At 37.4% G+C, this 22,546-nt stretch overlaps 1 protein-coding gene across 1 annotated transcript; it reads right to left on the bottom strand.

Annotated features, from left to right (window-relative positions):
* Positions 1-20,616: 20,616 nt before the first annotated feature.
* On the bottom strand, positions 20,617-21,877 carry LOC122428616 (glyceraldehyde-3-phosphate dehydrogenase-like). The gene has a single exon (XM_043448625.1). The coding sequence runs from the start codon at positions 21,828-21,830 to the stop codon at positions 20,829-20,831; it is 1,002 nt and encodes a 333-aa protein (XP_043304560.1). The 5' UTR covers positions 21,831-21,877; the 3' UTR covers positions 20,617-20,828.
* Positions 21,878-22,546: the final 669 nt, after the last annotated feature.

Below are 22,546 nucleotides of genomic sequence, written 5' to 3'. Positions count from 1 at the left end.
CTGAATACGCTGAGCATTACAGATGAGATCAGGCACATTCAGGGGGGTACAACTGTGGACAAGAATACTGAGGATTACAGGATTCAATAACTCCCCTTTGAGTATACAGTTAATAAATGGTGGAGATGTAAACAGAAATTTGATGTCTTTGTTATTCCTTGATGACACTCTCAAATAAATTTAGCAAGTGTAAGCTACCATACCACAACATTATTTTAATTAGCTTTAAAGGCATCTGTAAGATATTGAAGCCAAATGACTGTAACAAAACTGTAAGGATTTAAGCTACAATAGGATGTATATAAATGCATCTTCTCTATTAGTACTTCTCTAATAGTACATCTATTGATGATTTAGTTCTTAATAATACAGTCAAATCTAGTTGAAAGTGAATGACAGTCACAAGTAAAACTGACTTCTAGTAACTTCATCATATGTTTTTAAACCTAATTATTAAAAGTTAAATTTTTGCTTCGGAAAAATAGGCTACCATTTCCAAATTACTTAATTCATATACCCATCCACCTGCCTAGATTCTTCAAACAGATGAATAAAATCTTACTTTTATATATACATAAGGCATTTAAAATTACAACAGTAAATTTTAAAGATCATCCAATACTTTAATTATGATACTAAGAACTCTTCAGAACACATATTGCGACTTCAAACGACATGTTTATATCCCTTTTAAACGTCTTTAAAAATGTATGACAACTGATAAATAGCTGAAAATATTAAAATCACATAACTTACACTCACAGAGTTTAATCCAGCACTTATAAAATATGGGCTGTCTATACAGAGTATGGAACCCTTGTAGCTCAGATGGTAAAGAATCTGCCTGCAATGCAGCAGACCTGGGTTCGATCCCTGGGTTAGGAAGGTCCCCTGGAGAAAGAAATAGCAACTGCTCTAGTATTCTTCCCTGAAGAATTTGATGGACATAGGAGTCTGGTGAGCTATAGTCCATGGGATAGCAAAGAGTCAGACATGGATGGACAACTAACCGTTTCACTTTCATACAAAGCATAATCATATATACATTTATACATTAATTTTTATATACACAAACTAATTTATTATCACAGTAATACAAAATCATTTAATAGCTTTGTTGCAAAGTATTTTGCATTGTCAAATAAATGACTCAAGAAGATGCTTTGCACACTACACATTATATAAGGCAAATAAATAGTTTTAAGTAACCGTGACACTATTCTTTATTAAACTCTTCACAGTAAGAAATCAAATCACAACTCAAACTTTAATTCCAGCACACAGTTTTGTGTCACTGCTTTTGTTTTTAAGCCATGAAAACATAAATGTTGCAAATGTAACGAGGCAGGAATTCTAGAGATCTACAATCTAATGGGTACCTGCAAAATTACTCAGGTAATTTGCACCATGCTTTGGTCCCTAAATACAGCAGGCATCACATGACATATCCTACCAAGACCTGCTACAGCCACTTGTTTCCAGCTCTATAAATTCTAGTTCACTCTCTGCCCAACTCTCAAAGCTATACTTAGCTGATTCTGTTGTTATTTCCATTAATTCTCAACATGCTGCCTATTGGAATCAGATTGGTTACTTGATATTCCCCAAAGATAGCATACTGTTGGCCTGGGTCAGTGGTCTGGCTACAAAGTATACTATTCGATAACCTTAGGCAAATTGTTATTGTCAAATGTAGAGTCAAAACTATGGTTTTTCCAAGTAGTTATGTACAGACATGAGAATTAGACCATAAAGAAGGATGGGCACTGAAGAGCTGATGCTTTCGAATTATGGTGCTGGAGAAGCCTCTTGAGAGCCCACTGGACAACAAGGGGATCAAACCAGTCAATGCTAAAGGAAATCAACCCTGAATATTCCTTGGAAGGACTGAACCTGAAGCTCTAATACTTTGGCCACCTGATGAGAAGAGTTGACTTATTGGAAAAGACCCTGATGCTGGGAAAGGTTGAGAGCAGGAGGAGAAGGGAGTGATAGAGGATGAGATGGTTGAATGGCATCAGTGACTCAATGGACATGAGTCTGTGCAAATTCTGGGAGATTGTGAAGGACAGGGAAGCCTGGCATTTTGTAGTCCGTGGGGTCACGAATAGTTAGACATGACTTAGTGACTGAATAACAACAGTGACAAATATGGGCAACAGTATCTTTTGAATAGAGTTGACACAAGTATTTTGTTACAGAAATAGAGAATGCACTTTTAGAAAGGAAAATAAAATTTAAAAAACCTGCTCAGCTATATATAGCTCTGTATTTCCCTGATCTCATTATTCTGGCTATTATCATCTGAAAAATCTTTCCCTTTCATATTTATCTATTTATTCAAAGACTTAAAAAGCTACATACACATAATCTGCAGCTCATTTATTGTGCTGGTTGCTTTTCCGACTGTTTCTTTATGCCTATCTTCTCTGATCATTTAAATTACGTTTCTCTCAAGAGCATTCATAAACATTTGTTTGATGAATGAATGTATATATTTTAGGTTTCCAGCTATACTTTATAAGCACAGTATAGGCATATAGATGGACATAAAAACATTTTACTAATAGTACAGTACACATTGATCTACCTTGAATGTACATAACATCTTTGGGGACCTTGCATGGAAATGCACAATTAGCAAAACTCTTTATCTGACAGTACATCAAATTTAAATCATCACACTTGGCCATCAACAACCTCAGCCCCAAATGTCTGCAAGTATCTATCCACTGGTCCATGCAGTCCCTAAACAGGAGTGGGACATTCTTTTAGATAAATAAAAATCCGTACTGGGTAGCCAGAGGCAATTCTCAGGCCCCTATGGATTCTAGAAGGCACTTCAGTTACATTCCTGATTGCCCTAAAATAAATTCTTTATTAGCTGCCAACTATTACATTAGAGAACGCCTGATGTGCCCCCGTCTCCAGAACAGAATCTTGGATTTTGCCCAGCTTGATAACTACTTCTTTGATGACAGAGCTTTTGACATTGATCTGAAAGGGATTCTACCAAGCATATGTAGGGTCTATCCTAATAGTATATGTAGTGAACTCTTCATAAATTGACAGAAGGAATGCATTTTTATATTCATCCTGGCAACATGTCAAGAGCTATACACTGGCATTACTGAATTAACTCATTTAATCTTTATATTTTCCTGAATAATAATACCAGGCAAAAATCTTCTCATGTGAGAATATAGGCTTATACATTTGGCATTTTTACAGAGACAGAATTCAAGATGTAGTCATTCAAATAAATGTTATTCATAAATGCATTCAGTTTTGTTGGTATGTATATCTGCACACTATTGGATAACATCCCACCTATTTCTACAAAAAATAAAAACACAAAACTTCATTACATAATGGAGTCTGAAGCATATATGCAAGGCTAAATTTGATGTATAGATTTTTAGAAAAATTGGACTAGATTTCAAACTGAATCTGTTAAGTATAAATCACATCCTGCCTCAAAAGTAATGTGTTCACAACTACTTTCCCCCTATTATCAAGATCAGTTGTTTTTCCCTGCTAATTCTAGAATATAGACTGCCTCTAAGACCACATCACCATGTCATTCAGGTATCATCTAGTCACTTAGTCATGTGTGACTCTTTGCAACCCCATGGACTGTAGCCCGCCAGGCTACTCTGTTCATGGAATTCTCTAGGCAGGAATACTGGAGTCAGCTGCCAGTTCCTTCTCCAGGATATCTTCCTGACTGAGGAACTGAACTTGGGTCTCACACTGCAGGCAGATTCTTTGCCATCTGAGCCACCGTATCATCATGCCTTTCTACATACCAAAGTTCCCAAATTGATGATTTAAAATTTATATTTTAAGGTGAGTCATTTCAGCTATTCAGTAGCTAAAAATACTTTAAGACAGCCAGTTGCTCTCTCATTTTAAAAAGAGGGGAAACAAATAGAAAAGACAGAGCAAAGGAACATTAAAAAAAATAGTATAAATCATCTAGAAGTTAATAAGTAATCTATAGAACAGTTTGAATGTTGGAGCTGAGCTCAATGAAGTTGATGTGATTTTGCCATAATATCAAGAAGAAAATAAGTTCAGAATATAATCTGTATATTTGTCATTTTACTCCCTGCTACCCCTAGCCCTCTACCCCTCAACAGCACCAAGGCCAACCTTAGTTTAGTTCCACTGTTTTGTTTTTAACATCACAGTCACTTACCTTACTTAGAGACATGCCAATTGAAAGGAAAGAAAATTGCTTCTCCCACCTCCCAACTTAGCCGAAAAGCTTTAAAAATCATAAAATACAAGCTCCTAGAGGATAGAAATTTGTATGTATGTATATATAGTTTTTTAGTGCTTTGGAGAAACCAATTTTTGAATGCCTATTTAATAAGTAGCTTTCAAAAACTCAATGTGGAATGACTATAGCAATCCCTTTTCTGTGGTGAAAATGTCTGTCCTTTGTAAGATACTAGTTCAGGACTTTGGATCTTTGACTTGACTTTTACATTATAACTCTAGAATTGTGATCTTTCATATATTTTTCTTAAGTTCTCCTCCCAGACAAAGGTAACACTAAGGACGAATGTGATTAAATGGCTAAAGGACAATATTCAATGAGGCCATGTGGTTGCTTAGTCACTCAGCTGTGTGCCGGTGTCTGTGCCCCTGTGGGCTGAAGCCCACCAGGCCCCTCTGTCCATGGGATTTCCCAGGCGGGAATACTGGTGTGACTTGCCATTTCTTCCACCAACGGATCTGCCCAACCCAGTGATCGAACCTCTCTCTCCTGCTTGGCAGCCAGATTCTTGACCACTGAGCCAGCAGGGAACCCAGCTGAGGCACAGGCCCTGCTGAGCGCTCTGGCCTCTGAAAATGCAATGAACTTTAGATGTAATGTGCTTGTTTTCTTTCCTTTCCAGAAATAATATCTCTTGTTTGGATGACCTTGGTTTCTTAACCAAACAAAAATCTTTAACACACAAAAGATTTCCCAGTCTCAAATGATCAAGGCTACTATTTGAGTCACATAATCTTTAATTGGGACTTCCCAGGCGGTACAATGGTAAAGAATCTGCTGGTCATTGCAGGAGATACAAGAGACACGGGTTCGATCTCTGGATTGGGAAGATCCCCCGGAGTAGGAAATGGCAACCTACCCTACTGTTCTTGCATGTGTGTGTGGACACACACACACACACACACACACACACACACACACACACACACACACACACACACACACACAATCTTTAAATGACTTAAGCAAACAGGCCTTATTGTAAACTCTCATCATTTTCTGAATTTCTGTTTTGAAACTGTAATTCTTTATCAAGTAACAAAGCCTGTGGCTATAACTACATTTCACTTTCTTTTCTCCTTTTTTAAAATAAAGATACTCACGTAACTCTGAAGGTTGAAGGTCTGAATTTGAAAACTAAGAAGACAAAACCACTCTCAGATGGGGGCCTAATGTGAGCCATGATCCATCCTGAAGCAAAAATTTTATTGCTCAGTTGTAAGCCCTTTGAAAATGTAGCTTATAATGGAAGTGCTGACACAACCTTAAAATGTATTCATGAACCCCTCCACTAATATATCTAAGGTATTTCATTACCGTCAATGTATCTCACTTTTTAAAATTAAATAACCTCTTCAGAAATACTTATTTCTTTTTTAAGTGCCTGAACAAAGTTTTCTTTGTGGAATTTGGCCAGTGAATCGTCTCTCTGGAGTGGAGACAGGTAGGAACTCATAGATACACACTTAGAGATTTACACTCATATCTGATTGGGGTGGTGTGAACTATATATTAACATTTTCAGATTACACTTTTACAAGTATATTCTGAATTTATAAAGGACATTCAGCTCACAAAACTATATTCTTTAAAATGGATCAACACTCTGCTTCCTGGGCAGTTTTCCCCATTTTTGGTAAAAGCGTGTTTTTCTATTTGCAAGTTAAATATAAATAACTTCTTTCTAGCTACTTTCTAACATAAAGAACACATCAAACTCTTTCCAATTTCCCCAGCCCCCAATTTATCATCCAATACAAAATGCATTTTAAGTAAATATTACATGAAATTTCATAATCACATGGCAACAAATGTTACATTAATAATAGATAAAATAAAATGTTGAGGTTAAAAGTGAAAGAGTGAATTAGAATAAAAGTTAGACCAATACGCCTGTGGGTAAAATATACTCAGGTCAAAATTTCTAAGACCAAGAAAAGTCTATTATGCTCAAGCACTATGTTTTTCTTATCAAACTCTCACATACATTTTGCTGATTTTCTCAAATGCTGTTTTTCAAATAGCACTAGAGAACATGAGCAAATTTTTCAACAGATCTTAGTATGGTTGTTAAGCATACTCTTTGATTTCTGTATCTAAAAAATACTCTCATCTTTTTGAAATTGTAGAAAAACACACTCATTTCAGGCTTAGCTTTGGAATTTACTCTTCAGTTGTAGGGAAGATAAGGTATTAAATCTATTTATTGCATACAGATGGAGATTAAATAATTTAAACAAATGAAAAACAGAAGTAGTTATTATACACAGTACAAAGAACACTCTACATTTTGCATGAATATTCATACTACTCAGTTTCCAGATTCACTATCTCACATTATAAATTACTTTAGAACAACAACGTTGCTTTCTTTTTTTCCCTACTGCATTACTTCCTACATGAGTCTGCCAGAATTTTCCAAGTTTTAAAATACTATAAATACATTCACATTTTCCTACAACTAAAACTGAAATTTAAATGATATAGTAAATGTAGAGTGATAAAAATGATTCCCCAACATTAGAAGGTAAGATATAGCACCAATTACAAGTTTTTAAAAAAAAGTGTAATTAACACTTAATGTCATTGAATATCTTATTCCCAGCCTAATTTTTCAAATTCTTTGCTCATGTATCAAATAATATTTATTGAGCCTCTACTAAGAGCAAGATTTCATATTAATAAAAATGAGTTAAAGACAAAATTTCTCTTCAAATAACTTGGAAAATGCCAAACATTTAAGACATATATACCCATATAAGACATGTATACCCATAAAAACTGACAGATGTCTAATCTAAATAAAATGTCCTAACATTCAAAATATTAAATATTACTTTCAGCACATGGTTGAAGGGTATTTGAGCTGGAGGTCAGGTGCTACTCTAGAGGTAAAGGGGCATTGCAGGAAAAACATCAAAGGCAAAATTATCCAATTATATTTCTTCAAACCAGGAATTCTTAAGTTATTTTAGTAATTGAGAAAGAGCAAATCATCAGTCTTCAATTTTATTCATGAAAATCTACTTATACAATAACAAGGAATGCAAAATATTGGATTGTGTGAGGTACTTACTAAAACAAAGTAAATTTTTTACTAGCTCATATAACTAGGAAAAACTTCAGAAACAATATAAAAATAAGCTTATAGGTGTCAGGTACCAGCACATAGTTAAATTAAGTTTTAAGGTAAGAAACAAACAAAAAAATCTAACTCTAAATAATTGTCAATATATTATACTGTTCCATGCAAAAACGTAAATACAGTCCTAACTAGCACCCTCTGAATAGCATTGCTTCAATGCACCATGAAGTAAAATAACATAATGGCATAGAATGCTCATAAAACATTCTAACCCTTCACAGAGAGAGGGGGGATAACTGCCAGAGAGGTTTTCTTTGCTCAGCAAAAATAGACACGGACAACCGGCTGCTGCAATTTATAAAAGGAAGTATGAATGTTCTGTGAAAGAATCTTCTGAATTGTCAAAAGTTTTGATAACTTCATGCTCTGTTGCCATGGTTTAACTCATATCATAACTGAGATGCCTGAGTGAACTCAACAGACTCCTTCAGGAAATTCAAAGGAATCAAGGTTAACGTGCTGGGTTGGAATTAAGCACCGTGGGGGGAGGGGCGTAGGCCCCGCCCCTTTCACAATGGGAGGTGGCCCCGCCCCTTAGCTTGATTGGTGACCGTGCTGATTTACCAGTGTTTCTGCTGCCCAGGGGGTTTGTTTGGACCATCCTCTATTGTTCTAGTTTCACCCAATTTGCAACTTTTACGTCTATCCTTCTATTTATAGATATTTACATCCCATGTTCACCTTCAATAGAAATTATAGAAATAAAAATTTTGCTTAAATTCGAATTTCCAATAGCAATTTTTTTAAAAAAATGATACAATTTAAAGTCTCCTTTATGTTATGTATATTGACCATCTGCAATGTAAACTTCACTGTAAAGTTATGTTCGTTGGATTGGAGCTCTTTAAGTCTTTTAGCCCTTCTTCCTGGTGGAAGCAATTAAATGCAGAATAATTAGGTCCTTTAACCCTAATGAGGATGATGCCAGCAGTGTATTTAGGATTTCTCGTTAGTTTATCATGAATGCAAACTTATGATCACTTATGCTATGCTCTGCACTAATCATATGAGACATCCATTTTCCCTTGAGGAGTTCATATATTGTGATTAAATAGAAAAGCATGCACCTGAGGGAAAACTTGCTGGCCTACTAACCTATATTTGAGATTCATGTTCATTGATGAGCTTAAAAATCCCTCGGTAGCCAACAATAACCAGCATTTTTTTCCCCAATCATTCTAACAAGTCAGCTTACAGATACCTATTTTGAGCTGCCAAGCCCCACACTGTCTGTTTCACTCCTCACAGATCATGGCTAGCTATTCACTGATCTATGATGCTCTTTCCCAGTCCTGCCCCCCTAACCCCTTCTCTCAGAATGGTGGCCCCTGTTAATACAACAAATTGGAAATTGTCAGTGTGGGCAGGTTGCCATATGGAGGTTGACAGCTGCTGAATCAGATTAAGACAAATGCACATAGGCACTGTGAGTGCAAAAAAAAAAAAAAAATCATTTTGGGAAAAAAAAATTTGTTTTCCTATTATTATTTCTCCTAGGATTTTTAGAAAAAGAATATCAATTTTAAAGATTGCTCTATAAAGCAGATAAGATTGAATCAGTGTTGATATAAAGCAAATTTTACAGGTAAACTAAACTTCTTAAGGAACTTCGATCCTCTTTGCTTCTGGCTGTAGTGTTTAACTTAAGAAGCCTCATTCTCCCTTTCCACCTCATCCAATTCATACACATACTTCTGGTAGGTATTTTACAAAGTAATAAATGCTCCTATTTCTGGAAAAGAAAGTAATGTTGAAAAGTTGTAAAAAACATGTTTGAAAAGGTTGCATAATATGCCAAGAGAAAAGTAACAGAATTTTAGAAGCCACACAACCATCAATAGCCAAGCTCATGAATAAATAAATATTTACAACATGTACATATGCATATCAAGGTAAAGCTACTTCATAGGAACTCAGATTCTGTGGAAAACATTTATGCAATTCGTAGACAGTGACAAAAAAGGGCACTAAAAAAGGAGGTAATTTTAAAGTAAAGAACAGTCCACATGTTTAAAGTTATCCAATAACTTGCCTGACCTTCCTAAAATATACAAGACTCTTTTAACAATAAATAAAATATGTTGGCTATGATTGTCTATTCCTGAACTTGACTGAGTCATATCATCATTGTATAGCAGAGCTAAGAAATTTTTAGCTGAGCTAGAGTACATTAGAAAGAGTAGTCATATGCTCAGATGAAATATTTTAGACCTGATTTACAAATGAAATCTAGTGCCTTAAAGCTGTGTGCAATGTATAAATGCCTAGGAAAGCTTGCAGTTTGAAATAAACCTTTGTGACTAAGTTAATTTTTCTAAAATCTTGCAGCTGTCTAACTTTCTCACTGGGTAGCTAAGCCTCCAAAGTCTATTGCTGAAGTTTATCATAGGAAATGATACTCTCACAGGGTAGAACTGCCTGTCTTCGAAAAATTTATATAGGAAGTACAAGTTAACACTCCTGACATCACCTAGAGTTGATAACACCATACATCTCTAGATCCCAAGCCACCAAAAAGCTGCCATGCAGGCTAACATAAATAAGAGCTTGCAGTCTGCAAAAAAAAAAAAAAAAAATCCATTGATAACATGAGGACATACAGTAATGAGGTGATATAATTTACAAGGCCCAAAGGATAACTTGCAGCTCCCTCTCCCTGGGGCTGCAGCTGCACCAACCATCGAAGCTAACTGCCCACTGGAACTTTTCCTTCAAAGGTCCAGTAGGTAGAATATTTGTAATACTTTTAATGGAACAAAAGGAGAAACAGAAAGATCAAACTGAGGGACTCGTGTATTTAGAAAATCCCGCTGAGATGCTGTGATCAATTATTAAAACTTCTTGTTAATGTTCATGCTTCTCTTTAACCTCACATTGAGTGTTGACAGCCAAGCAAAAGTGGCCAGACCCAGAAAACCTTCCTAGAACTGAGATTAAAATATCAGGTGAAAAGGAAGCTCCCGCCAAACAAAATGCTTGGCTAACTCTCATCAAGATTTCTGTCCCCTCACCCCCCGCCCCCAAAACATTCACAGACTATCCAGAACATCTCTCCTGGGATATTTCTGCAGCATCATTCAGGCTTAGAGCATTCACAGAACAGGTACCCTGATCACTGTGTTTAGTATAAACAAATGGTATTCAGGTAAAGCAGAATCAATTGAACTTTATGGGGAAACAAACAACAAAAAAAAAGCAGGTCCAAAGTCTCAAAAATGCTCTCTCATCTCATAATGATTTTTCAACAGCAGAAGAAAATGGATTACAATACTCCAAAGTATTGAAAGGCATGTTCTCATACGGCTGATTTTTTTCAATAAAGTTAATGCAATTTATCTTTATTAATACATCAACACTGATGGAGTCAGCCAGAAAATTAGTCCTGGTGGCAATGTATTTCATAACATCCCTCGGATCATCTCACAAAATCTGCTAACAATTCAGGGATCTAACACAGAACCTGTTTCTTTTCTAATATAATGCAGCTTCCTAAGGATAACACATATAGCCTTGCATCAGAGCAACATGCATTTGGCTCTATATCTTTCCTGCTGGAAATGATCTCCGTCATGCTTTGCAAGCCCACAAAGCCAAAAACTGCACAAAACATATTTATAACAGTAACAGAGGAAAAAAAGAAAAAGCAAAACTCTTCTTCCCAGCCACCTATAACAACACATCCTCTTTCCGGAAATAAAAATCCGATTCCAAACAGAAACAGTTCCTGTACCTTTAGCTTTCCTCAAGTTCCCATTGACTAGCCTGGCTAACTCCATTTAGATCTTTAACACCAAACTTTCATCACTTACCCCCTTTCCAAGGCTTTCCTTTCCAGGGGGTCCGAGTCAGCTTGCTCAGAGTGGATCCAGAGAAAAAGAGCATCAAAATGAAGAGAAGTTCAAGCCGAGTAATCTTCCCCACTTTCTCGGATGATAACATTTCCACAAGTTAATGTCACAAAATTTCTCACATCCTCTTCCCTCCCGGTTATTAAAATCGCATTAATCATTGAAAAACCCGAGGTAGGTGTTGTTTTGCCATCTTTCTAACAGCTGAAGTAGCAGCTCCCTGATGTAGCCCTGAGCCAAAGCTACATTTCTCAGGATCCGGCTCGTTCAGCCCGCAGTCGGCACTCACTGCTGCTGCCCCAGGAGCTAGAAAATAATTTCTGATCTCCACTTTGCTTTCCGTGGGAATATATTCCTCTGCGTTCTGAGTGAGCCTGATTGAAAAGGATAAAAACAGTGATGTCTGTGTCCAGCAGAAAAGAGAGAAGATGTCAGGATTGTGTGAAAAAGATGAGAAGCAGTTGTACTGACAGCTTTCAGGCTGCTGTGTGATTCTAATAGCCGTGCAACCAACCAAATTGCTTTTAAGAGTAATAAGGCTTCCGTGAAAGCCGGTGTCACTGCCACTTGGGTGGGTAGTGCTGGGCTTGAAAATCACCCAGGAACCGCCACAGATAACGACTGCTTCAGTCCCGCTTCAGAATATTAAGGGCTGAGCAAAATATAGTATGCACAGAGGGCAGATCATCTATTGTGTGGATAATAGAGGAGGATTCGAGCGACGTTGTAGGGAAAGATGCTGAACTTAAAATCCATTTAATTTTTCCTCCACTTCAGCTCCTGACATTAAACGGGGATCGCATCTGCACTAATTATTCATAAAAAGGTCTAAAATATTTATTGGAAGAGCATCAATCAATGTAGGATTTTTATCCTGACAATAAAACAGGCAGGGCAAGTTCTCAATAGTTTCAGTTCTCTGCTCAATTCATGCCAATTTATTTGGGCATTTCTGTGTCACCCGCGTGAACCCACAATGAATGCTGCTAAGCAAACTTTTGGAAATAGCAACAGAGATGCTATCTGTATGGTGCTAATCACACTTTCGGGGGAACATATTTTTTTTATTTGTTTGTGTACATCACCATGGAGATATGAAAAGCTAAGTGTCTTGGTCTTCTGTAATATATTTATGAAAACATTACTGCTCACAAGGTGTGGTTATAATTAGCATCTGAGCACATGACCATGCCCTCAACGATGAGAAGGTGGGTGAAGGCAAATCAAATAAAAGTAATTTGGTCTGTACTGCCTGAAGTGAATTAGCATGATCGAAACATTCTGGCCAATATTTGAAATCTGTCTTAGTATTATCTGTCTGGTCACTTATTCCTTTAATCAGTGAGCCACAATGCATGAATTATGCATTTATGTACTTTAAAGTAATCAATTGGTATATAATGATATAACTGCCAATTGTATGATGTTATCACTTTCAAACTGGATAATAAATTGCCATTTTCAAATCATGTTATTGGAAGAGGTACTTTTAGAAGAATAATTTATCTTGATAAGATTGGTTATATTAAATTTGAAAATACAGTTATTGAAATTTGCTTTTATATAAAGGAAGCAGCATTTGTCAAAGATATTGTATGGGATACACAAAAAAAGCTCTCAGGTTAATCCTTAGTTTAAAAATGATAATCAATTTGTATTCAACTTTTAATTAATTTGAAAACTCCTGAGGGAAGTGAGAAAAGTTCATATCATGCTTATTTTATAAATAGTGAATTTAAAATTTGTGTCTCTGTATACTTTAAAGTGGTAACTTTAAATTTAATTTGGAAAGCTATTTTTTCTTTACCAGTCATTCTTCTTTTTTTAATCTGTTCCTCTTTTCTCACAAGCATGTAAACAGATGTTGGTAAAATGAATCGGCCAACTCCCCTACCACCACTTTCTGAGGAAGATTCTAGACACGAACTTATTTACTGTTTACTGGCTCTATTCCTCTTGAAAGAAAGAATGTAAGTTTTCATAATTAGTAAGTTCTTTATTTTTCAATAACCTGGGCCTTAGGTTAAAGAGGAAAATGTGACATGGGTTTAGACACAACGAAAGGATGTTGGCAGAGATACATAGTATTTCAGAAAGGTCTGACAAGAGTGAAGTTAATAGGAAAAGTATTCTTTCTTTCATATGTGATATAGTTGAATGGGTTGACTCGAGGACAATGTCAAGTTTAGATTTTTCAAGAGTTGCTTCCTTTTTGGTGACCCTGTGACAACACCAGCTCTGGCGAAGAAATTAAACTGGGGTTGGAGGAACCAAATCACTATTGTTCATGGAAGAAAAGCCATTCACGTGTAGAACTCATCTGACTGATGTGTGAAGTACTACCCAAACTTTCTAGACACTATAAAGAATTAGATGAAATTTGAAATGAATGGGTATACCAAAGAGAATGAATAAGGGTGCAGTAGGAAGAAAAAGAGAATTTTGAGTGGAGGGGCCTGTCACATGAGACAAATTTCTAAACAGATATATCTGTCAAAATATTTTAATACAAATACTAAATTAGCTAACTTATTACAAAAACTACATGAATTAACTCATTTAATCCTTACAAAAACCCAACGAAGTAGGAATGATAATCTCCACTTAGTACATTAAGAAACTGAGGCAAAGAGAGATGAAGTCACTCATCCAAGGTCAAAGGGCTGCTTGAACTCAAATAGCTCAGCTCTGAGTCTTTGGAAACCATTGTGCTATTCTCTCTGCTAAACTGTACTCTCTGAACTCTTAACCTTTCTGATCTGGCTGGCGCTGAAGTTACATCTTTATATAAAAGAAGAGCAAATGATGATGGTCCACTCAATATGTGCCACAGGTTCTATCTGCGAAGAACTAATTATGTGCTTTACATGTCTTAGTTATTTCATCTTCACAACAGCCTTGTGAAATGAACCCATTATTCATACTCTACAGATGATTATCTGTTCAATATCACATAATGAGTAAAAGATAGACTGAGAATTGAAGATCGTGTGGTTTCAGATGGCTCAAGCAATAAAGAATCTGTCTTCCAATGCAGGAGTCACAGGAGACGTGGGTTTGATCCCTAGGTTGGGGAGAGCCCCTGTGGTAGGAAATGGTGACCCACTCAAACAGTTTTGCCTGGAAAATCCCATGGACAGAGGAGCCTGGCAGGAGATAGTCCAGGGGGTCACAAAGAGTTGGACATAACTGGGCACACAGGCGTTCCAAGTTTACCATTCAGCTTCTGTTTTCCAGAGTCTGGTTCATGGGTCTGGGGAAACCGGATAGGACGCAAGAAGGGCTGGGAAATGAGAGAGAACTGAGGGACTCTTATGACATCTGTGACATTAAAGCTTCTATTGTTGTTAGCTTCAGAGAGGTATAGGACTGAGAAACTTCCACAGAAGGTCCCTGAGGGAGGCAATAAAAATATACTTCCTCACCACTTGTATATTATCTAAGGAAAATACAAAGAAAGAGAAAACCCCAGCAAGACCGAACTCACGGTTAGTTCAGTCAGTTAGTTCAGTCGCTCAGTCATGTCCGACTCTTTGGGACCCCATGAATCGCAGCACGCCAGGCCTCCCTGTACATCACCAACTCCTGGAGTTTACTCAAACCCATGTCCATCGAGTCCGTGATGCTATCCAGCCATCTCATCCTCTGTCGTCCCCTACTCCTCCTGCCCCCAATCCCTCCCAGCATCAGGGTCTTTTCCAATGAGTCAACTCTTCGCATAAGGTGGCCAAAATATTGGAACTTCAACTTCAGCATCAGTCCTTCCAATGAACACTCAGGACTGATTTCTTTTAGGATGGACTGGTTGGATCTCCTTGCTGTCCAAGGGACTCTCATGAGTCTTCTCCAACACCACAGTTCAAAAGCATCAATTTTTTGGCACTCAGCCTTCTTCACAGTCCAACTCTCACATCCATACATGACCACTGGAAAAACCATAGCCTTGAATAGATGGACCTTTGTTGGCAAAGTAATGTCTCTGCTTTTTAATATGCTATCTAGGTTGATCATAACTTCCTTTCCAAGGAGTAAGTATCTTTTAATTTCATGGCTGCAGTCACCATCTGCAGTGATTTTGGAACCCCCCAAAATAAAATCTGACACTGTTTACATTGTTTCCCCATCTATTTGCCATGAAGTGATGGGACCAGATGCCATGATCTTATTTTTCTGAATGTTAAGCTTTAAGCCATAAATATCATAGTGCAGGTGACAATAAATTTTCAGGAAGACTGCAGAGAGAGAGAGTTCTATAAAGGTGGTCAATACAGTAGTTTCTCTTATTCACGTGGGATATGCTCCAAGTCTTCCGGTGGATGCTTGAAAGCAAGGATAGTACTATACCCTATATATGCTATGCTTTTATCCTATACATTCATGCTTGTGATAAAGTTTAATTTGTAAATGAGGCATAGTAAGAGATTAGCAGCAATAACAAATAATAAAATGGAATGATTATAATAATATGTAGTATAGAAAGTTAAGTAAATGTGGTCTCTAGCAATTAAAAATCATTAAGTTATTTATTTCTGGAATTTTTTCATATAATATTTTTGGACCACTGCTGACAGGTAACTCGAACCACAGAAAGCAAACCCATAGAGAAGGAGTGGGAGGGCTACTGTATTAAAACAAAGTGCAGTGAAAGATGGAAGAAAGATTTGGTTCGGCTAGGATGTTCCAAGCAGAGAAGATGGGTTTTTGCCTACGAATCAAGTGGTTAAGCATATATTTTAGAACTAGGTCAAGTCGGGCAAGAAGCAAAGGATAATCCATACTGAGGGAATAGCATGAGTATAGTCACAGAGATGCAAGAAAGCCTGAATCCTTCCAAGAATTGCCATGAAGACAGAATGGCTAAGATATCTGAGCATATGGGTAAGTAGCAGGAGATGAGGTAGCAATAGTAGGAAGGGGCTAGATTGAAATTTTTAAATATGCTTATTACCAAAAGTCTTAGACTTTTCTCTTGGTGACAGGAAGTCAAGAGTGAGTTTAAATGAAGGCAATTACATAATCCAAAATGAGTTAAAAACAAAACAAAAACAACTCTTAGAAGGATGGTGGAAAGTGAAATTGGAAGCAGAAAAATCATTGCAAGCAAGATACAGTTGCAAGCTTAACTGAAACCATGGGAATAAATAGGAAGAAACTAATTTGAAATAAATTATAAGATTTAGCATCATAATTCATTAATTCAACAAACATTTAATAAACGAATATTTTGAGCCAGGCAAAATGCTAGGTATTTTAAGATGAAGAAGACAAGGGTAAATAAGATTCTATAATCAAGATGCTTATATCCTTAAGAAATTGGGGGCTAAGTAGACACAAGGAGGAATAGAGCATTGCTGCAGTGTCTGAACTCTCTTCTTCAAAAATAGATTCTTTATAAAAGAATAAAAAGTCTTTATAAAATAGATTCTTGTCTGACCTACTAACATTTGCTCTAATTTTGATAGCGTTAACAAGACTTAAGTATCTTAGCAACTATATTCATTTTTATTCTGATAAAAGTATTTATCCTATTTTAACAAAATTCCCTAAGATCTTGATATTTATGCTCAATAAACACTATCTTATTTTCTTAACAAGGATATAATCTCACTAATCTCTGATGCTACGTAATGGTGTAATGTCAGATGTCCTGTTTTGCTTCTAATGATTGCGATGGACAGGATAAACCTCTCCTGCTGAGTTTACAACCAAAAAGTGTTTCAAAGCATTTCAAAAGAATTAGTTGATCTTTGTGTCAACATATTTTTCTTAATCTCACAGATTATGCTCACTCCATGAGAAGTTATTGCAGACCAAGAAGGTCGCATTCCTGAAAATTCTCTTGAGTTTGGTAATTACGTAACTAGGTGGTTCTTAATGCAAAGTAGTTATACCATTTCCCCAGGGGACATTAGGCAATGTATGGAGACATGTCTTGGTTCTCACAGTGAGTGTCTGAGAGGCTGTTAACATCTTATATGGTGGTTGGAGGGCAGGATGCTGCCCCTACCCTATAATTCAGAAGACAGTCCCTGCAACAAAGAGAGATCTGACTCAAAATGTCAATAGTGCCAAAACTGAGAACTTCCGAGGTATCCTCAGTTTGTTGGACCACAAGATGAAAACTCTTCTAGCCTCTGCTTCTCTTTAAGTATAACAGAACAAATACTCTTATTGACTGAAGTTCACAAGATAACCACAGAACCCTTCTAACCGAGGTGTTTTCTTACAGCACCAATGTAAACTGCCCTATTTATATTTGTATGCTTCAAAAAAGCGTCCCACTTCTCTTGGTATAATTCGCTTACAAGAAATCACTCATCTCCCTGAACACCTAACATCAAGCCAAAGAACTGGTAGGTTTACTTCACTGGAGTGCTCAAAGGGACCCTGTGACGCATGCGAATATCAGTAAAAATTCTGATTCTATTTCTCAAAATATCAGAGAAAATCACCAGAGCAAACTTAGCTCTCTGGCTTTCCAATGACTTTCCCTCTTCTTAACCTGACAATGCTTATTCTCGGCTAACTACAGGTTGCACTATCATCACTATATTTTATATACTCTATTAATAAGCCATTGGAAAAGTTTAGCTGGGATTTAATCAAGAAGAGGCTTGTAAATCAACCATAGCATTAGCTTGATAACTCTTGAAAGACCACAGATAAGTTCATTAATACATTCATACACACATATACATATGTAAAGAGTTGTCATTAATTCCTTCATTATTACTCTCTAACTCTTCAGCATTCTTGTTTGACTACACAGCCAAAATACAGATCTGGATGGATCAGTGCTGTATTAAAAACACATTTTAATCCTTTGTCCTTATGTTTTATTTAAACAGAAATGATGAAGTATTTGGTATACCCCTTCTACCTCAGTTTACTAGAAACACAAATTATTCCATAGGCTAAATAATAGAAACATCCTTTGAATTTTGTACAAATTACTGTGACATATTGGAAATCTTATTTCCAAGATCAAACAGGTTCAGTTACATATGTAACAGTTCAAATACATATATATAAAATCTACAGTTAAGGTGTGTGTGTGTGTGTGTGTGTGTGCGCGCTGTATCTCAGTTGAGTCTGACTCTTTGCGACCCCATGGACTGTAGCCTGCCAGGCTCCTCTGTCCATGGAATTTTCCAGGCAAGAATACAGGAAAGGGTTGCCATTTCCTACCCCAAAGGATCTTCCGCATCTAGGGATCAAACCCACGTCTCCTGCATCTCCTTCCTTGGCAGGTGGACTCTTTACCACTGAGTTACCTGGGAAGTTCCACAGTTATGGTATGGTTGAGAAATAAACTCTGGCTAAGTGAAATATACACATAACTAAAAGAAAAAAAAATTGTTTTCACAGTTCTTGAGAAATATTTCCAAAGAGTTTCATTCATTCTTTTTTTGTCTGCCAGTAGTTTCTGCAGAGTGAACATCTCTGAATCCCTCTGATTTAAAACCAAGTGGTACCCAAGGATCACAGGCTTCAGGCATATGTTATGCTATTAGCTTGCAATTATAGACAATGACAAAGTAGCAGTGAATCTGTAAAGAGATCAGAGCTCGCTGACCTTTCAAATGAACTCCTAATACTGCATTTCATTTTTATTCTCTTTCATTTAAAAACTCAAGTGGAGCCTTATATGTCTTTATTTCAGGTTTCACTACATAATATGCTTTTAAAAATTTCAACGGAGAAAGGCAGCTTGATATTTTGTTCTACAGCTTGTTTTGTAGAGGGATTCTATTTTTGCATTTTTAATAGCTCCCAGTAGTTGAGTGTGTGCCAAGACTTGTCAGGGTCCCAAAGGGGAGAATCTCAGTTAGCACTTAGATTTAGGCTAATTTGAAGCCCTGAAGAGCAATTCTAAGTGTTGGTGGGTCCATGAATCATCTGGGATATTATGTAGCCAAAGCTAGCTATAAACAATACTGCAAAGTGGTTTTCATTCTGGGTAGACATGTGACCAGCCAAAATTTGAAGGCTCCATTCTTTTGAGAAACAAATGAGTTTATTAGGCTACAATGCTTTGGTTTTGATTCAGTAAGCTATGTGTGGAAGCCAGACACATGTGTTTTGAAAAAAAATCTCCTGCATGTGTCTCTGATATGCTACTCCAGTGTTCAACAATTATCTTGAAACAAAAAGCTTATCTGTGTTTGCTATCCAGAACATTATGTTTATATACATATTAATACAAGAATATTAGAGTCAATTTTAAATGTTTTGAATAAAATTTAGTATGTTTTGGGAGTTTGGAGAAAAATTAATTTCCAGGCTATGTTAAGTCATATTTAACCTAAATTGCAAATGATTAGAGACTTCTCTGTAAAGAGGTGGACTATGGGTCCTGGAGAATTATCTCAGTGATTTTCTAAAGAATAAGTCTTGGAATCTGGTCAAACATGCCTGAACCTATAAAATATACTTTTTCTTCATCTGAGGTATTTCCTTGGGCTTATGTAAAGTTCATTTAAAGGACAGTGCTAGATAGGTTGCCATGGTCTATTGGCAATGCTACATCAATTACATAAAACATTTCATATCTACAGGAGATATCAACAGGATGTTTTTAAAAGAAATATTATTGCTTTTTAATATTTGTACAATAAATTTACTCTAACATGTGATATTCTTTCCCTCAAAAATATAGAATCAAAATAGTCTTTTGAGATGAACAGCTAGAAAGTCACTAAATCACAATGTCGCAGAGTCCCATGAGGATGTCAGTAGAGTATGTATTCATATATTAAATATATGGTTGAATCTGCTTGGACTCTCCCCAGAGGGTTCTTGAGTCCCCAGGAATACTGAGTATTGGTTCAGTTTTTAGTTATCTGGTAGATCTCCCAAGAATATGTGTCTATACTGTGAATGTTGAAGATGCTAAATACAACTGTCGTACAACTAACTACTTTTTTTGATAAAAGCAAATAAACTGCAATTTTCATATCATTTGCAAGTTGAAAAAGGAGTGTACATTTTAAACAAATTGAAAATAATATTCAAAAAATATAAAATTGAATATTTTCATAATATTTTCTACCTGCTATGATAAATTTTTATTAACAATTCAGAATTGCTGAAGGATTGACTGCAGGTTTTTCATACAGCTATATATCAGTAAAGAATTAAATTTCAAATGCCACAGACAAAAAACAACAGTAGTATAAAAGATAGCTTATTTTTCTCTCATGAAAAAGTCTGGATACAGGCAATTGAGTTTTGCTCAATAAAGTTCTGAGACATTCAGGCTCCTTGTATCTTTTTTATCTAACTTTATTGAAGTAGAGTTGAGAATTAAAATTGTATATTTTTAATGTATATATATATTTTTTTCTGGGTATAGGTTACTTTTATTGATGGTACACGACAAGCAGGGCTCCCTAAGCCCCTCCCCTTCCTCAGGGCCTTGGGGATGGAAACTGTGGAGGTCGGGAGATTCTCAGTGTGGTGGAGGATCGAGGTGGGGCAAGGACTCCCCCGCAGCTGAGGATCTCTCTCTTCCTCTGGTGCTCCTGCTGGGGCTGGGGGTTCAGGGACCTTACTCCTTGGAGGCCGTGTGGACCATGAGGTCCACCACCCTGTTGCTGTAGCTGAATTCACGGTCGTACCCGGAAATGATCTTGACAAAGTGGTCGTTGAGCGCAATGCCAGCTCCAGCATCAAAGGTAGAAGAGTGAGTGTCGCTGCTGAAGTCGCGGGAGACAACCTGGTCCTCAGTGCAGCCTAGAATGCCCTTCAGAGGGCCCTCTGACGCCTGCTTCACCACCTTCTTGATCTCATCATACTTGGCAGGTTTCTCCAGGCGGCAGGTCAGATCCACAATGGACACGTTGGGGGCGGGCATGCGGAAGGCCATGCCGGTGAGCTTCCCGTTGAGCTCATGGATGACCTTGCCCACGGCCTTGGCAGCGCCTGTAGAAGCAGGGATGATGTTCTGGGCAGCCCCTCGGCCATCACGCCACAGCTTCCCGGAGGGGCCATCCACGGTCTTCTGGGTGGCAGTGATGGCGTGGACGGTGGTCATGAGTCCCTCCACGATGCCGAAGTGGTCATGAATGACCTTGGCCAGGGGGGCCAAGCAGTTGGTGGTGCAGGAGGCATTGCTGACAATCTTGAGGGTGTTGTTATGCTTCTCGTGGTTCACGCCCATCACAAACATGGGGGCATCGGCAGAAGGCGCAGAGATGATGACCCTCTTGGCGCCACCCTTCAAGTGAGCTCCAGCCTTCTCCATAGTAGTGAAGACCCCAGTGGACTCCACCACGTCCTCAGCACCAGCATCACCCCACTTGATGTTGGCGTGATCTCGCTCCTGGAAGATGGTTATGGCCTTTCCATTGATGACGAGCTTCCCGTTCTCCGCCTTGACTGTGCCATGGAACTTGCTGTGGGTGGAATCATACTGGAACATGTAGACCATGTAGTGAAGGTCAATGAAGGGGTCATTGATGGCGACGATGTCCACTTTGCCAGAATTAAAAGCAGCCCTGGTGACCAGGCGCCCGATGAGGCTGAATCCGTTCACTCCGACCTTCACCATCTTGTCTCAGAGATGCGGCTGGCACAGCAGGAAAGTTACGGCTATCTGTCCAACCGGCAGGAGCAGAGAGCCTAATGTATATATATATATATATTTTTCTAATGTATATTTTTAACTTGATGATTTTACATATGTATACATTGTAAAATATTTACCATGAGCAAGGTAATTAACACATACATCACCAACAGGGATATCATCTCCATTTTCAGAAAAAGTCCAGATTCAGTAAGTTCTCTCCATCTGTAGATACCAAGTCAGCAGGAAGGAGGACTAGGTAAAGGGGTTAAAGAAACAGAGGTGGAAACAACTATCTCAGACAAAGATTTAGGAAAATCGCTACATGTCACTTTGGCATACCATGAACTGGCCATATTTTTTGTTTAAACTAGCTATATAGGAAGCTACAAAATGTTACCAACTAAAATTTGGGGTTCTATCCCTTTGAGAAAATCGGAGAATAAATTTTTGGGGAAAAAAAGTTTATTTTTTCTGACATGAGCCTCTAGCATGAGATATTATGATAGATACATGATAGATCTTCAGAAAAAAGTGTAGAAGTAACTTTTATGTACTAACACAATGAACCTTAAGTACATTGGAATTGTTTTTCAGTTGCAAAGTCATTCCGACACTTTGCAATCCCATGAACCGCAACTGGACAGGCTTTCCTGTCCTTCACCATTTGCTGGAGTTTGATCAAATTCACGTCCATT

Source organism: Cervus canadensis, chromosome 27 (assembly GCF_019320065.1).
Source record: "Cervus canadensis isolate Bull #8, Minnesota chromosome 27, ASM1932006v1, whole genome shotgun sequence".
Classification (NCBI taxonomy): Eukaryota; Metazoa; Chordata; class Mammalia; order Artiodactyla; family Cervidae; genus Cervus; species Cervus canadensis.
The sequence above is the reverse complement of the archived record's forward strand: the minus strand, read 5'-3'. Positions and strand labels throughout refer to the sequence as shown.

Excerpts from the sequence above, each read along its gene's own strand:
- LOC122428616 (XM_043448625.1), bottom strand. The coding sequence starts at position 21,830 with ATGGTGAAGGTCGGAGTGAACGGATTCAGCCTCATCGGGCGCCTGGTC.